At 56.2% G+C, this 16,343-nt stretch overlaps 1 protein-coding gene across 1 annotated transcript; it reads left to right on the top strand.

Annotated features, from left to right (window-relative positions):
- Positions 1-2,695: 2,695 nt before the first annotated feature.
- On the top strand, positions 2,696-3,748 carry EsH8_V_000101 (uncharacterized protein; the record flags this gene model as incomplete). Its single annotated transcript, XM_083272617.1, has 1 exon — positions 2,696-3,748. One exon carries the CDS (start codon positions 2,696-2,698, stop codon positions 3,746-3,748), a length of 1,053 nt encoding a protein of 350 aa, XP_083125332.1.
- Between the last annotated feature and the right edge of the window lie 12,595 nt (positions 3,749-16,343).

The following is a 16,343-nucleotide window of genomic DNA, read 5'->3' as shown; positions in this document are numbered from 1 at the left end:
CACAGGGCTGGCTGATGAACCAATCGTTCGATGGAAAGGGCCTAGAAGAGGAACAAGCTTGCCATTATTCCACACCATGGCACACACTAGGCAGGGCAGGGGTTCAGATGGCGTGGCTATAGGGCGGCTCACCTCAGCTGAACAGGTCCCCGTTCCACTCGCCCACGCTAACTCGTTTTGCGACAAATTTCCTAGGTCCCCAAGCTCAAACTTTTGCGGGCTTGCTTTTGCTTCCACTTGACGGGGTCACCTGCACCAAACGAGTCCCAATCACCGCGACAAGGACCCTCTAGCCTCACGGCCATGAGCCATCCGCCAACGACGTCGGCGGCGACGAGGACGAAGAGGACGACGAGAACGAGGGCGAGGGCGAGGCAAGTCGCCGAACCGCCACTGAAATTGCGGACTGCGTCCGTCGACCAGAGGTGGATATGTCAGCAGCGCCCCCAGCTGGCTGCCCTGTCCGTCACTTGAACCAGCCCGGTGTGACTGACTTGCGCGCTCCGCTCGCGAGACAGGACCTGTGTTTTTTTTTCTCCTGCGAGTTGCTGTCCAGCTTGCCATGGCCACCAAGGCCCCCCTTCCGGTGTCATCGATACCAGTCGCCATTTCCCATGGCCATCTGGAACCTTGCGCGGTGTATCGTCATACCGGAACACGGCGAAGCAAAGTCGCGTCTTGTTTGATGGATCGTCTGGACTCCACGTACATGGTACGCCGACTTACACAACCGTGCCAAAGGTTGGGACCAGGGGCCAGTCCAGCTGGTCTTTCCCTGCGCTGCGGATGCCCACGGGCGGGGTCATTCCAAGAGGATCCTGTTGGGCTGAACGACAGGGATCTGGCTCTGCTAATTCCCACCCCTGGCGCCGCCGTTTCGAGAACGAAAAAATCGACCCCAAATGTTGCTCCCCGTCCGAGGAAAGCAACAGCCGCCAACTAATACGCAGCAAAGAACGCAAGAGTCCGACGTACAAGGAACTTGGAATCCGAGCATGTCGGCGGCTGCTTGTCAAATCCAAGGCCACCCCCAGGAAACACCACACCGCCTTCGTTGGGTATCCGTCCAAGATCTCGTTCCGCGTCCCACTCGACAAGGCCTGCCCTTCCTTATCAGAAGCGCGTCCGGGCGACCTTGCAATTGCCAGTTTTGGTGCTGACACTGTCGCCTTCTCTGGCCAGTCAAAAATACGGAGTACGGAGACCAACAGCCTCCGTCGCCTACCCAACCCAAGGATGTAAAGTCAATCACTCTCCAACATACATGATGACCGCATCTTCAGAGTATCATGGCGTCCACCTTGCCCGGGTCTCTTCCCCACCCCCTTGGGCGCATTCATGGCCACCCCCCCATCCACGCCCGCTTCTGCAACGCCGCTTAACCTTGAAGCGTCTCCAGCTTTACAGAGGACCAGTTGGGGCCGTTAACCGCACACCTCTGCATGCGCCGCCTTGCGGCAAACCAAGCAACTGTTGTCGCCATCGTGACTGACCTGGGGCATTCGGGAGCCTGCCTAGTGCGTTGGTCTGCCCGGGGCTCTCTCGCTTATTGAAGAGAGAGGCTGACTGAGAATGAAGACGGCGTTCTGAAAACGGGAGCCCTAGCATGAGCGATCTTTATTCCACGCCAGCCAAGGATGTCTTCTGGCACCACACACCTCCTTACGTTGCACACCCTCAAGGCCTCGGCCCCTTCTCAAATTGATCTCATTATCTCATTCCTTTTTGCCAGCCATTCCTTGCCGAGCCAGATCTGGCGATACGATTGTTGCGAGTTGTCCCCATTTTGCTTCGTCTCCCGCGACATGGCGCATCAACATCGCTTCTATATATATGATACTGCACCCTTCTCACCTTGCCTGCAATCCCCCCCCTTCTCCCCACCAGCGCTCCGTCTAGGTCTCCAATCCCAACCACGTTCCAATCCTCCTTCACTCCCCGGGTCGTCCTTCGGAAACAAAGGAATACGTTCGCTGTCACCAACGAACAAAGCATTGTCTTCGGGGCGCTGCACACAAATATCCCCCCGTTGTCTCATCTCTCGCCCATTGCGACCTGCATTCGCCAAGAAGGAAAACGGGCCTTCAACCCACTTCAGCTTGCAACCCTTGGGGACTTCCGAACCTGCCTTGCTGTAAGTTTGCTTCCTTATACAACTATTGGATCATGTCGCTCCCAGTGACGCTTGGAACCATTCACATCCGGCCCATGGGTTTCAGAGCCCGCGGCGCAATGAGCCTCGCGCCACCCTAGCGCGCGGCACCCACTCAAAATAGCACCATAAAAGGGATCAAGCACTTACACACACGCCCGATCATGTAGACACCTGCCATTCCCCCCCTAACTTCCTCTTCTTCGGCTTCACTCCAAGAGAATCGCAAAGCAATCGACACAGCCCGGATCTTTACTCGGTAACTTTTTTAACCGACCTACGGCAGATGCAGTGGCCGTGGCCCACCACCCCAGCCCCCTAGTCGCTTATGTCCAGCAGCGCCATTTCATTACTCGCAAGCCACCTTTAGTCCTTGGCCAGGCCGCCAGACACAGGCATACCCCAGACGTGCTACCACACCGCATCCGAAGCCCACCGACGAAGGTACCTCTACTTCCTTGGTGAAGACCAAATCGAAACCCCCATTACGACTTCCCAAGCCTAATCACTTGCCAAAATCAGCCGGGCTGTCTTTAAGCAGCCATGCCCGCCATCACTCATGCTGAGCTGGCCTTGGGCGGTACGCCGCCGACTGCTCGTTCTTACCACCACTTCCCCTTTTCTCATGTATGCACTGGACTTGCCATACTTGGTATTCTAGTCATCTTGCGCTTTGTGGCATATGGTGTTTTCCGGTCCACGACGGGCAAAAAGGACGAAAAGGCGAGACGAGACGAACCAGGCTTCGACAGCCTAAGCCATCTGGTCAATCAGCAACGGCTCCATCACCTGTTCATTCAAGACAGGGGTTGGGTCATGGAGGAAAAGTCACGTGGGGTCAGCAGTAACACCAAGGTTGCCGAGAATAGATCAGCCGGGAAGACAGGTTCGAATGTTAGTTTCATGGCCGGAAATGAAACGGAGTCGGGAGAAATCAAGGAGAAGGGGAACAGCAACGACCTGCCATCGATGGGTAATATGTTTGGACCAGGAAATCCTTCGGGCCTCACTTCTACCAGATTTATGTTGTCGGTGCCGCCGCCGCCGCCGCCTTTGACACCCCCGGAACTGTCGCCTTCTGTCTTCACCTACGATAGCCGCAGGAGAAGCTTCACTAGCGGCATCTCTGAACTTGATGCGTCGTTTTTTGAGCAGCCCAACCCGGATTACATGTCGTCTACATCGGCAGCGACCTCGACAGCGACACAAAGCACTCGGGCCACGCGTTCCTCCCCTACGCCCCGGAGGAGGTCATACACCAAGACATTGCCCATAGATGTGCCGGCATCGGCAGCAGGTCCAATGTTTGACGAGGCCGGGATCGTCTTCTCCCCTTCATCATATCCGCCCACGTCCCCTCTGCTACCGGGCCCTCCACCTATTTATGGTGAAATCCGTTACGACGAGGCCACGAAGCAAGAGATTCTGGTCCAAGGCGAGATCATTTCTGTTCTGGATGATGCCGGAGCCGGATGGAAGCGGCATACGAGGGTGTATGGAGGCGGCGTCTGCCTTGCCTGCGCAGCATCCGGTAATGATGGTCACCACGGCGGCTTCTACGGAGAGAATGTCTTGCCGGAAGAGAAGCGATACTAGAATGATGAGAGTACGTGGCGCTCTTGGTTCAAGTACGAATAGGGTTAATCATGGTTGTCTATACGATGGGGTCCGTGACGGAACAAGTCGTTTCAACGGGGCGTAGAGTGGCGATAGACGGAAAGGGGGCCTCGGCATCACGGCGGGTCAAAATGGGTTTGGCACACAATCTCACTTGGGAAGGCTTTACCTTACAGCATTTCGGTCATGATCTCCTTTTTGACTCTTTGCCCAATGGGCCTCTCAGTCTTGGGTTGTTGGATCTGTTTGATTTCCTCTTATATGGTTTTCTTTTTCCTTTTCCTTTCTTAGGTCCCTTGATGTGTTTTCGGTCGTGTGTGGGGTTCAAAAAGATATTTTGCTTGCTTACGGTGGACTATTTCTTCTTCTTGTTATTCCTCCTCCTGTCCCCTTTCCTTTCTTCCCCCCTTTTCCTGTTCATAATCCTCACGCCTGATGATGTTTATGATTATGACGACGATGGCAACGACGGTGGAAAGAGTTTTCTTGTTCTTCTCGTTGTGCAGAGCTCCAAGGCCAATGTTGTGGGCTGGTTTAGGTCGGTGAAGTTTGCGTGTGTATGTATCTTGAAGGAAGATGGTTGTCTGTGTGTTTGTGCACCACAGATAGAGAGAAAGCGAGAGAGGAACTGCGAGCGGAGGGTGTATTGATGGCGCGTTGGTATGTAAAGATCTCGAGATGTATAGATAGTGCGCAGAGATGAGGCAACAACCCTCCTCTCTCTGTCCTCCATTATCACGAACTTGTTGGAATTCTAGATGCATGTCAAGAGTATCCGATGGCCCTCCCCCACGATGAGCAATTTCGTTGCTATGCACACGTCGGATCGTTCCTAGCGCCAGCATTTGACACCCTGAGGGCCAGTATCAACGGCCAACCCCCCCCTCCCTGTTCCCGCCCTCCCCTGCTTGGCATACCTTTTTGGTTGAAAGTTGGGGATGGAAGGGGAGGGGTGAATGGGGGAAAGAAGAGACAGTCATACGCGAGAGGCGCAGCATGTCCGCGTGAGGCTCAAGGCGGCCCGGGGATCAAGCAAGGCTTCGACGTTCATCCGTCCCCCGCGTGTCCGTCTTGTATCATGGTTTGCGGGTGGTTTCAGGCAAGTCTCCTGGCCCCCGGGAAGGGGGGGTGGTTGTGTGAGACTATGTCTGCCCCCCCCCCCCCCCCCCCCCCCCCCCCTTCCCCCTTCCTTTCCCCGCTCCTTCTAGCTCTGTTCCATACACACGATCTCGACGTCCGCGCCAGGGTGTCCTTTGCAGAGACGATATACTCATTCGGGGTTTGGGTTTGGGGGGTGGGCGAGCCGTGTTAGTGAGTCATCTTGTGAGGTCATCTCAGGTCACGCCAGGATTTTATATCCAAAAAAAAAAAAAGTTCAACACGGGGCCCGGGCTCGGGTCCCACGCGTCTTGGGGATCCAGAGAACCCCGTTGGACGACGAGAGCGCGGATGACTGCGGGGGAGGGAGGGGAGGTAGGGCGCGTTTTTTTTTTTTTTGCTGACGGTGAGTCTTCCAGTTCGTGAGACGTGGGTTACAGGAAATGAAGAGATCACGATCCCTCCTATCGCTGTCGTCGAGGGTACTGCATCCTGGATGGATGGATGTATGGCTGGATGGATGTATGGGTGGGTTGGTTGGTGGGTGGACGATGGCATTCCTTCGCCTGCCGCGGGTAACCAGGGTGGGAAGGGGGACATAGCATATTGGGTCTGTCAGGGCAAGGTAATCGGCGACATGAGGTTTCCAAGTGGGAGCGCTATGCAGCGTGGATCATGTTCGGAAGGAGTGGGAGAAGGGGAGGGGGGGGGGGGGAGACGGGTTTGTACCTGGACATGTTTGATTCCTCCGCCCAAGAACTCTAATACCCTAGACCCTGCCCGGCCTCTGTTCATCTCACGTCATACTCGGGACATTCAAAGGAAGTAATAATAAACGAGCCTACGGTGCCAATATTGGGGGGAAGAGGCCGGGCTCCTCGCCAGGGTATCCCGATTGGGCTGCCGAGTGTGACATCCTACCCATCATCATCATCATCATCCTCATCCTCCCAGGCAGTCTCTGGTTTTCTCACTCTCGCACTCGCTCTCTCTCTCTCTCTCTCTCAAAGACGCCGGGCGAGATGGAAGACGAAGACGGGCAGATGATCGCCGAGAAGGTTCGCAGCCCGCCCTCCGCGTGTCAGACTGACGGGACAAATCATGGACAGATCAACGCCGAGGCTCTGCGGTGTGGCTTTTGCCCCGAAGTTCCAAGTGCCCAAAGTCCTTTCTGTCAACGTGTATGACACCCCCCTCCCCTCCCCCCTCTTCTTCCCTGTATAGCGGCTCGCCGTTGTGATAACCTCCTCCGGATGACGGCTGCGGTGTAACACGTCACGCACGGACTCGTCGTTCTGGTAGCAGTGATGGTGGTGGTGTGCGGAATCTTGATCAGCGAACCCGTTGTGGGTTGTCTGGAGAAAGGGCAAGTGAAGAGGGCGCGAGCCAGCCCGCGCGCGCGCGCAAAGTATTGGATGGGCGTGTATGTGTTTGCTTGGTGCGCGTCTTGGTACTGCTGGCGATCGATGAGCCACGTTGGCGTCTACTGCCACGAGCGGGCGATCGTTCGTCTCCTATAGGGCATAGGAGTGGTGGTGCAGAGCGATCCTGAGGATAGGAAACCCCCTCCCCCCCGCGCGCGCTGCACGCCCGAGGCGCGGACGTGTGTTCCTACGCGTGGACGGGTCGTGGTGAATGGGGCATGGCCGCTCGCATGTCAGCTGCCTTGCTGCTGACACCCCCTCCCCTCGACTGTCGTGTTTGAATCAGTTGGCGTCCTTGTTTCTTGTTGCCTTGTCCGGTGTTGTTGTTGACTCGGGAGTGATCTTCTCTGGATATTACCAAGTTGGGCTATTTCAGGTCCCAGCATCGTCAAAGGAATGGTGATCCTTTGGGGAGGTTGGCACTTCGTCTGGATATCAAGGTTGGGGGGAACGCAATCGTGGCAGAGGCGGCTTGCGAGACAGCGGAACACGGGAGGATTCCCTGGGCAGAGAGAGTCGTGAGACGAGAGCCGCAGGATCCGTCGTTGAGGGCTACCGGGGTAGCTATTGGGTTGCTATACGATGTTCATCGGCGCAACACCTGATTGGCCAGGCGGCATCCGTCCAGGCAGAACTAGCGCCTAAACGAAGGGCAGGAGACCGGCTCTCACTCCCAGAGTCTCTCAGCCCTATGATATGGCCAAGCTGGGATATGCAAGAATCAGTCCGGACAGGTCTAGCGGGAGGGGTTATTTGCTATAGGTCGTCTTGGCGAGGTGTAATGACATTGCGAATCGCGGCAACCGCTCAAGGGCGAAGTCCGGGAAAGTAACCGCAAAACGGAGTCCGAACAACCGTCTCACGCGCTGGATAAAGTCGATTAAACTCAAGAGGCGCGCAACTGTCGGTACGAGTTTCTTCTCGCCGGCGTAGGGAAGAGAATGTTCCCACCCCGATCAGCTTGATAATGCTGTCGACGGTCACCGCATAGCATCATGCACTGCCTTGAGAGGAAATGGTTTGCCGGGCCGCGACAAAGTAGTGAAGTATTCGTTTAACCACAATCTCTATATCGCACAGCATTGCTAACCTTCTTTGTTGTAGACATGTTCCAAAAGCGAGGCGACTGCATGGCGAACTTGCGCGCCACAGATCTAGAGCTCTTTATATTGCGCGAGACACTGCAGATATAACACGTTGCAGGGTGGAATTGTGTAAACCCGGACGACGATATATGGCTCGCCTGGTGGATTATGATACAACATTGCGACCACGGAAGAAGGCATCGGCCTCGATGTGCTTAACAATAAGGGTCACCAGCCACGCGGACGGGGAAGTGACGAATGCCAGGGCATCGTATCATCGCTTTGTTTGATGGTGGCCGGAGAATGCTGCAACTTGCAGGAATGGCAAGAGGAAGATCGCCCTCCAATGGAACAGACAAGGTAGGCTCGTTGTTCGGATTACTCGAGTGTTTGGTGGCCCCTTGAGTGGTAGGGGCTTCATCCAGCGGAACGAATAATCTCTGCAACTGCGAGAGAGAGCAGACCAGCTCGACGTGCTTGGGCGAAACATTGTGAAGTGAAGATGGTTCCAAAAGAGCGATCACCAGTGACTTTGCGTGCAGAAGTTGCGAAAGTCAGAGACGGATCACCTCTTTTCCCGACATCAAAGTGCTCCAATACAGGCACCTAACTCGGGCATGCTGAGCATCCGCATTGCGTTACAAGCGGTCTCTTCTCTCAGGAACTTCGGAATCAGACGAGCCATCTATGAAGCTGTTAGCCTGGCCGTGAGAAGTGTGCCTCTCAAACAAGCAGGTGCGCCTGTAAGTAGAATGTCATGCTATGCCGTCTCGACGGCAGCCATGTGTCGATGACCATCTATCAAAATATTTGTCTGGGCCCCATCGGATAGAGGCTTTGCGAATGCTCGTCAGATTCTAGCTACCATCAATCTGAGAACCACAGTGGCCGTACAGAGGTTGCCCACGTCCAGTGATGACAACCTACCAAGCAACTGCAACTCCAGCGACAGCCGCCTCAATGAGACGTCGATACCTGCACCTGGTCTAGCTCGGTCGTCAACATGCCCATATGTTCAAGTGAAGCCCGCCTATACAAGTGAAGTCGGCCTTTTCCAAACCATTCCACTTCCTCATCAGGGGTGAAGGTTTCCGAGTAAGTCCCTCGATGATTGCCTGGCAAGATGGGCTCATCGACTCTGAATGTGTTGCCCTTCATTTCAGAGCAAGGCCGGCTGTTTCCAAGCCATTCCGCTTTCCTATCAAGGGTGAAGTATGTCGAGCAAGCTCCTCGACGGTTGCCCATCCTGCATGGAACCATGGATCCCGAACACGTCGACCAACATCATCGCGACGCAAGACCCTTCCAACAACAAAAACAACAACACCTGCCTGCCTGTGCCACGGTCTGACCGGTGATAGGGACGGGACGAAAGGAAACCGGCCTTGGCCGGGGAAGCGCCAGTAGTCGAGGACCATCCCTCCCCCTCCCCCGGCCAAAAGGGCGCGGCTATCGGTTTTCTAGGTTTCACGCGCTTCTTCCCCCGCGTTGGCGTTGATAGAAAAACCCCCGACAAAGCGCTTCGCTTCGGCGGCTTGCCTGCACGCACGCCCGCGCCCGCCCGCGCCGGCACTCCCGCGCAGCGAAAGCACGCAGTGATATGTGACGCACTTGCGTCGCGCCCTGCACCTTGCGCGCTTAGATGAGGCCGAGATGCTTGGTGTCGTGTTGGTTTGGTCTTTGAAATGTCACTATGAGGAGGTGGAGGGTGGGGGGACGCTCCGGAATCGTCGGTCCCAACCAGAAGGCGCTTATGTAGATCTGCAGGATGTTGGTTGCGATCGGCAGAAGACTGGCTAGGAGCACTTTGAAAGGCAAAGGTAATGCAAACAGGTACCACAATTTGAGATTGTTATTGACCGTATACCCCGATCAAGGGACCGGCATCAAGCACTGGCGGCTAAGGGCCCAGATAGCTGGGCCGGGCGACGGCGACGGAATGGGTAAACGCTTCAAGCTCGCCCGACTGGAGCCACGTTGGCGATCTCCATGCCTGCAGATCACACGCTTCATAGGACACGAAAAAGTTGTGAAAGAGAGGGAGAGAGATAGAGAGGCTGCGCCGTGGCTGCAGGTTAAGCGCTCGTAAAGACAAAGGGCTTGCAGAATGCAGAATGCAGGTGGCCGTCTGCGGGCAAACCTGGGCGATGCTCCAATGGTTCGGACCCTCAGCGCATCTCTCCCATTCAGGCCATTCTTCCTTGCCTCTCCCCCGCAAGGGTGGGCGTCACCCTGCAAAAGCCCGTTTCACGAAGGTATTCCTTGCAGTTCGCAATCCGATCGACGTGGAGCCAACCAGAGCCACTGCTGGACAAGGCATTTGAATTCATGTTAGGCGGAAGGATTCCGGTGTGGTAGAGCAGGGCAGAGATTGGCCGCCCGCAAGAACATGAGGGGGGGAGCTTCTAGTAATGGCGATGCCAATCATTTGGCCCGACAGCTCCCAGACCTCCGAGTAGTTACGGGCGCATCACAGAGGCGCAACCGAGTTCTCGCCTTGAGGGATTGGCAATTGGATAAGATGAGCGGAGGAGGGCATGGATGGGTTGCCGATCAAAGCCATTCGGCGGCGAACAACATCCCCCCTCGAGGTCATGCTAAATGTGTGCGGCGACTGTCGCGTGCCGACCGAATTCCTCTACACAGCCAGCATTGAGTATTCCCGCAAAAACGGGGTCGCCGTCGCGTCACGAGTGTCGGCTCCTGCCAGCAGCGTGGGAGAGAATTGTGAATAAAATGAGGGTTTGGGATTGACTGGCTGGTGTGGCTTGCGACTCGTGCAGGAAGAGCCACAAATTCTTGCCTCGCGCAATTCGAGACTGGGAAGACGCGTCGGCGGCATCGTGAGGCCCGTATTTCTCCAGGGTAATTTAACTCGAGGCGCGCCGCCGGAGGAGGAGACCCACGGGGCTATAGCAGAGTAGCCGCGAGTGCTAAGCCGGGTGGTCGTCATTCCTCGTCAGCGACGGATGAGCTGGAAGGCCTCTCCCAAACGTGAAAAATGCTCGCTTGCTGTTGGGCTTGCATTGCCGCCGTCTAGCAAGTCTCCTCATTATCCCCCCTCCCCTTGAGGAAGGCCACCTGTCAACTGTCGGCATGGTGGGAAATGGCAGTCGGCGCAATGCCAAATGCCAGACGAAAAGCTCAAGTGTGTCTGAAGTTTGGCTTTTGACGTCGGGCAATTGAGACGAAATGCCCTCGCGACAGGCTCGCCCTTGAGAGCTTTCTCGCTGACAGTCACAACCTCGAAGTGGGCATACCCCGTCGAGATCCGTCGACAATGTTACCCTGTGGTACTTTTCAGGAGGCTCGATGCCCACATCCTGGCGGGCGCACAGAGCCGATAACACCGTTGGGATCTTGGGACTCGCAAGACCTCTTTTGCGGATGTGTCTCAGGTTCCTTGCCCCTTGCTGCCAACCTTGCAAGGCGTGGCCTCCCCTGGCACGCATGGCCAAAAGCAGCACACTACTATGCCTGTACACGGAGTAGGGGCATGGGATGCGGTGCGAGAGAGCGAGAGAAAAAAAAAGTCTCCGTAGAAAGATCCTGGGGTGTGCTGGGTAAGACAGGTTCGTATCCATCGAGTTCGTGGACCCCATGGGCTCCCTCGTAGCCTTTGTCCGTCTTATTGTCCGTTGTCGTAGGCTTGGTCCGGGCGGGCCACGGAGAATGAATGCTGAAAACGGCCTCATTGATGCGCAAAAGCGTTCCGCATTGAGTGATTGATGAAGACGCACACCGTTCCTCCCACCGTCCAGGGCGCGGGCAGGCTCCGGGCAATGCCTGGAGGGGGGCACATCACCCACCTCCGGGGCATCTTCAGGTTTGAGGTTCGGTCGGGGCCTTGAACACCGACGCTTCCCATGTGTGCTTGAACTGACTGATGGAAGGCCCCTTGTGTGTGGAATGGCGGGTGCGGGTGGGATGTGGAATGTGGGCGACCTGTGTCGCCAGAGACAGCAGCTGCACTAGTGGCGAGTACTATTCTAAGAGGCGAGGGGGGAGGGGGAGGGGGATTGCGCGATGGCGAGGTACCTGGGCATGTGGAGGCCAGCAGCCAGCTTTGTGGAGAGAGCTGGCCGATGGCAAGTACCGCTCTATCGGGCGAAGTGAAACAAGCGCTCCCGCAAGCTTTTGGATGAGAAACAGGTCAACATGCGCTGGGTTTGGGGGATGCTGGAAGCGAGACATGAGAACAGCTCGCTTGCGCCGAGCATAAACCCATCGATGGGTTCCAGAAAGCGAACGGTGTCATGGTTTATGCCGCCTTGTTTGAAGGAAACGAGCGGGAGGGCCGGAGAACGGTGAAGCATCCAAGGAGACGGTGGAGCGGAGGAGGGGGCCAGAGGGAACTAACTGCATAGTAAGGGGGCGACGAGCAGCAGGAGGACAGATTACATTGCAAATAGTCGGATTACCTTTTCTTCTAGTGTGCGAAGAAATGATGAACTACCTACCGTTGAGTCGGGAAACCTTGGCGGGAGCTCTGCGGCACCAGTGGAAAGTATCGTGTGGCGTGCGGGAGAACCCCTGGAGGAGGTCCAAGCAGTCAAAGCTTGCCATGGAGATGGGGACGCCGTCGCCGTGTTGCTGGTGCCAGTCACGCCAGCTTGCTGTCGTCCAGTGTGCGGCAGAGCGTCGTTTCTGCCGATGTCTGTACACAGTAGTGAACCTACGCCGTCGTCCGTAATTACTCGGTACTAGCTAGTAAGCTCGCTGTTCCACGAGCCGTGGTCACAGGAAACGAGACCACTCGAGCCAGGGCCAGGGCCACGGTATGGTAGCCATGACTATGGGATTGTTCAGCACGTAGTCTGGCTCGGTATCCCGGTTGATGATGATGGGGGAACATGCTAGGCCCCCGATCGGGTGCCGCTGCCGTTGCCGTTGCCGTGGCCGTTGACCATGGCTCACATCAGCAGCGGCCACTAAGGGTCCAGAATCGTGTTCTATTGTTGTGTTGTGGGAAAAGGGAGGAGACCTTGGCAATGTTTGACCGGACGCCGATGCCGTTGCTGATTGATGAGGTGCCGGCTTCCTGGGGCACGGGGGTGCAGTCCTGGTGGGAAAACGTCCGTGGCAGTGGTGGGTGGGTGGACTCCGGCTCCGTGTGTCGATCATTACACGTAGATTGAAAGACAGGAAGGGGTCTCGGGTTGTGTGTGTGGGGGATGGTTTGGTTGGTTGGATGGTCCGTCAGATGCTGGTTTGCTACGTTATGCTATGGCAAACGTGTTCCATAATGCCGATATCGTTAATTTTGGCCAGAAGCAGTAGTGAAAGCATTGTGCTGTGCAGCGCAGCGCTGTCCGAGCGAGACCGAAAGGGCAGCCTCAACAGATGGGGGGGAGGGCAGCGATCCGGGCTCTAGTGAGAGTTTGGCCCCTGAAAACGCCCAAACCATCAGGCATGGCCCCCCAAAGGGGTGATGGTTGTGGTGGTACATAGGGACAGCTGATGTGCACAGCAATTACGTTAGGGGCCAGTGACACATTGAGAGTCTGCTGCTGATTCGCCGAGGGTGGTTTATGCTTGCTCTTGCTCGTGCTCTGCCGACAGGTGCAAGGAGGAATCGCTAGGTCTGTGTACGTATACATGGCACGGCGAGAGTCAACGCATAGGCAGCGTCTTGTCTGAAGGGGAGTCTGGCCGGGGCGCCTCGTCTGCGGGAGACGAGATGCCCATGAGGCAGGTGGCATGGAATGCAAGACGCGGTTGTGTGTCTTGTGTGAACGAGGTCTTGGATGTGGCATCCGCGATGGCGCGGGAGAGTCTGAGCATATGGGCACTGGGGGGCCGTGGGGCCGTGTAATGGTGGTGTGAGGTGCCGGCAAGCCCAAGACCCAAGCAAGACAGGCCACAAGCGTGAGGTGTGCTGCTGTTTGTGGTAGTGGTGGTGGTGGCGGCGGCGGCGGCGGTCGTGTTGTGTTGTGGTGTCTCTAATATCGCATGGGTTGTGCGCACATATTGGAATCTGGGACTAACGGCAGACGGTGGGCGGGAGGAAGGGAAGGGGCAGAAGGAGCAGGAGGGCGGCAGTGACAGTTCCAGCAGCGTGCAGCGTGCAGCGTGCAGCAGCAGCCAGCTCTCGATGCGGCCCAAGGTGGGAAGAAGAGGACCTAGTAGGAACTCTCGTCTCGCAGGAGCGAGCAGCGAGGAGAGGAGGGGTACAGAGGTACATGGACGCCGAGGAGGGGAGAATTTGGCTTCCACCTCGAGTCACGTCCTTCGTCGAACAAGGACCACGCGGTGATTGGCCGTTGCGGCCTTGAGCCATCACACTGACTAGCCTTAATCGGGATGCAGTAGGGAGCACCAGCATCGGGGGGCAAGACGTCGATGAGCACGTAAATTACTGGTCATGGAAGCAAGCAAGCAGGCAGGCAGGCAAGCACCAGTACCAGGAGGGAGTCGAGTCACAGTCATGGCTGGCTGGCAGCCCTCCATGTCGTCCACCGTGTACGACAAGGCGAAAAAAGGTCAGAGTCATGGCCCATTTCTGCTTCTGCTTCTGCTTCTCCTCATATCGACACCGGATCGATGGCTGTTTCCCGACGCATCTGGAGTCGGTCCACGCATGTATCCCATCTCGAAAGCGGTTCCTTGAGCTGAGCTTGTCGTCCATTCAAGTTTGTCCCTGGGTCCCTCGGGTCCTCGGGTGCATGGAGCTTGCCCTGCCACGGACCGGTTCTAGTAGTGTAATGTATATGCTACTCTGTACCGGTAGTGTACGGATATGTACAGAGCACACGCACAATGAAGAAGTGGGTGGCTTTTCTGGGCAGCGAGAGAAAGAAATGGGATCGCTGCCGTCAGCCATGGCCATCCCTGTTCATGCCTCCCGCCGAGTCGCATTCCTTGATTGGCTGCAGATGGGAGCCATGCCATCCGTCGCCTCATTGCCGACTCGGGATTTTTTTTTTCATTGTTTTTTTTCTTTCGCATGTATCTTGCTTGATGCGTGTTTTATTCGGTTTTCTGCTTCCTTTCCCGGCCGCGGGTGGCAGGTGGGCGTCCTCCTTGTCTCCTCCTTCTTTCTGCAGTGTGCCATGTACTATGTATGGACTGACTGACTGACCGGGATGGAACAAAGCGGGCTCCTTCCACGTCCGTCCAGATCCAGCCGTGCAGTCTCCGTTCTTTCTAGTGTATCCGTAGCGCAGAGTACGTACCGCACACTAGTGCATTTCATAAGCCCTTCTCAGGTACAACATGTACAAAGGTACGTCTCGCGTGTGCGGGCGATGGCCCCACCTAGGGACCCCTGCCCGCCAGGCTCTTTCTCTCCCACCTGTCCCATTGGCTCGTCTAGTCGCCCTGCTCTTGCGTGCCATTGGTCCCTGGTCAGGCTCGCCTCGGGTTGGCAAGCTGGGAGCACCTGGCAGGTCCTGGGCCCTGTCTGGCCCTGCCTCCCAACTCTGCACCTGCCTCCGACCCTGTCCAGTCTCCACCTTCCCTGGGCTCCCCTGGATGGTGCTTGGTGCCTGCCCTCCTGGCCCTGGTCTGCCCTGCCTTGGCTGTCCTTGCCCCCCCCGTCCTGTCTCCTGGCTGGTTCCCGCCGCCGCACTGGCTTTGCCCTCTGCCTCTGGCTCTGGCTGGCTCGCGCCGTCTGGCCTGGCCCTGGCCTGTCTGCAACTGACTGCTGCTGCTGCTGCTGCTGCTGCTGGCCGCCGCCCCGTCCTCGTCCACTCCATCTCCATATCTTGTCGTCCACTCGCTGCTTGCCCCCATCTTCTACTTCTACTTTTGCTCTTTCCTCTCTTTAGCTCACCGCCCTTCTTTTTTCCCTCCTTCAACCCTTTCTCCCCCTCCTCTTTCCCCCGCCGCTCTGGTCTGCGATTTGTTCGTCATCGTCGTCTTTTTTGAAGGGAAAAGGAATAAAAAGAAAAAAACAACCAAAAAAGCCAAAATCCCTCCCATTCTCTTGACATCCCGCCTCGCATCGTCTTTTTCAACCAGCAAAAATTCTTTAGAGGTTCTGGAAGACCTGCTCGCCGAACACAACCCACACATTCGCAACAGCAACATCACGCACAATTCGCCATCCGTCCGAAAGGAAGGGAAAGGAAAGAATCATTCACCAGCAAACCGCAGTCTGTACCTGCTTCATCGACAACCCCCATCCGAGAAAAATCACATTTTAATCGACTGTACTCTACTTCGCTTTCGTTCGCCCGGTTTTTTTTTATTTTATTCTTCGCAAGATACACCAGAAAAAATCCCCTTCGTAATATTCAGCGCTCCATCCCTCCGAAGCACCTCGAGGAACCTTCAGGTTCGCATCAGCTGCCAAGCACTTTCTGTGGAAGTCGCGACCCCTCGACTTTCCCTCTCGGACTCGACAGCCCGCGCCCGCCCAAAAGCCTGCGCCCATCGCCTCGGTTCAACAAAGAAGCCCTTCTTTGTCGTCCAGACGTCACCTCGACCGCACACCCGCTTCTTGCCAAGTCTCTCTTGACACTTGAGCGCTGTCTGCACCTTCTATCGACATCAGTCGCCCACTCTTTCATCACTACAATCATTGTTCGTCCTGCTCTCGACGCTCGGTACGCGACCATCTAATCTCAACAACCCATCGCACATAACCTTGATTCCTCCCAAAACACTGCCGGTTTTTGGATCTTGACTTTTTGGCAAACACTCCATTCACCCAACTCCGCCGACACCCATTCTCTGCTATTCCAGGACGAGCTCCGGATATCGATTTGGATCGGTCGGATACATCACTCTCAACACCTCCCACACTCTCCCAAACCTGCAATCCGAGTACCATAATATCTCCTGACGCCTAGCGCTGCGCATTCCACTACGACTGCTATCCTTCTTGTAATTCGACCCGGTTGCCCCAGCCGCTTGCAAGGCTACCATACATTCTTTCCCAGTTTCTCCGAGTTTGAGAACTCGGTTCGCTCCGGCTCTTCCGCCAGCTCATTTCCACGCTCGACACCCATCCACACTTGAGCA

The sequence above is a fragment of the Colletotrichum jinshuiense genome, chromosome 5 (assembly GCF_051148585.1).
Source record: "Colletotrichum jinshuiense chromosome 5, complete sequence".
Taxonomy (NCBI): Eukaryota; Fungi; Ascomycota; class Sordariomycetes; order Glomerellales; family Glomerellaceae; genus Colletotrichum; species Colletotrichum jinshuiense.
This window is presented reverse-complemented; position numbering and strand designations above follow the sequence as displayed.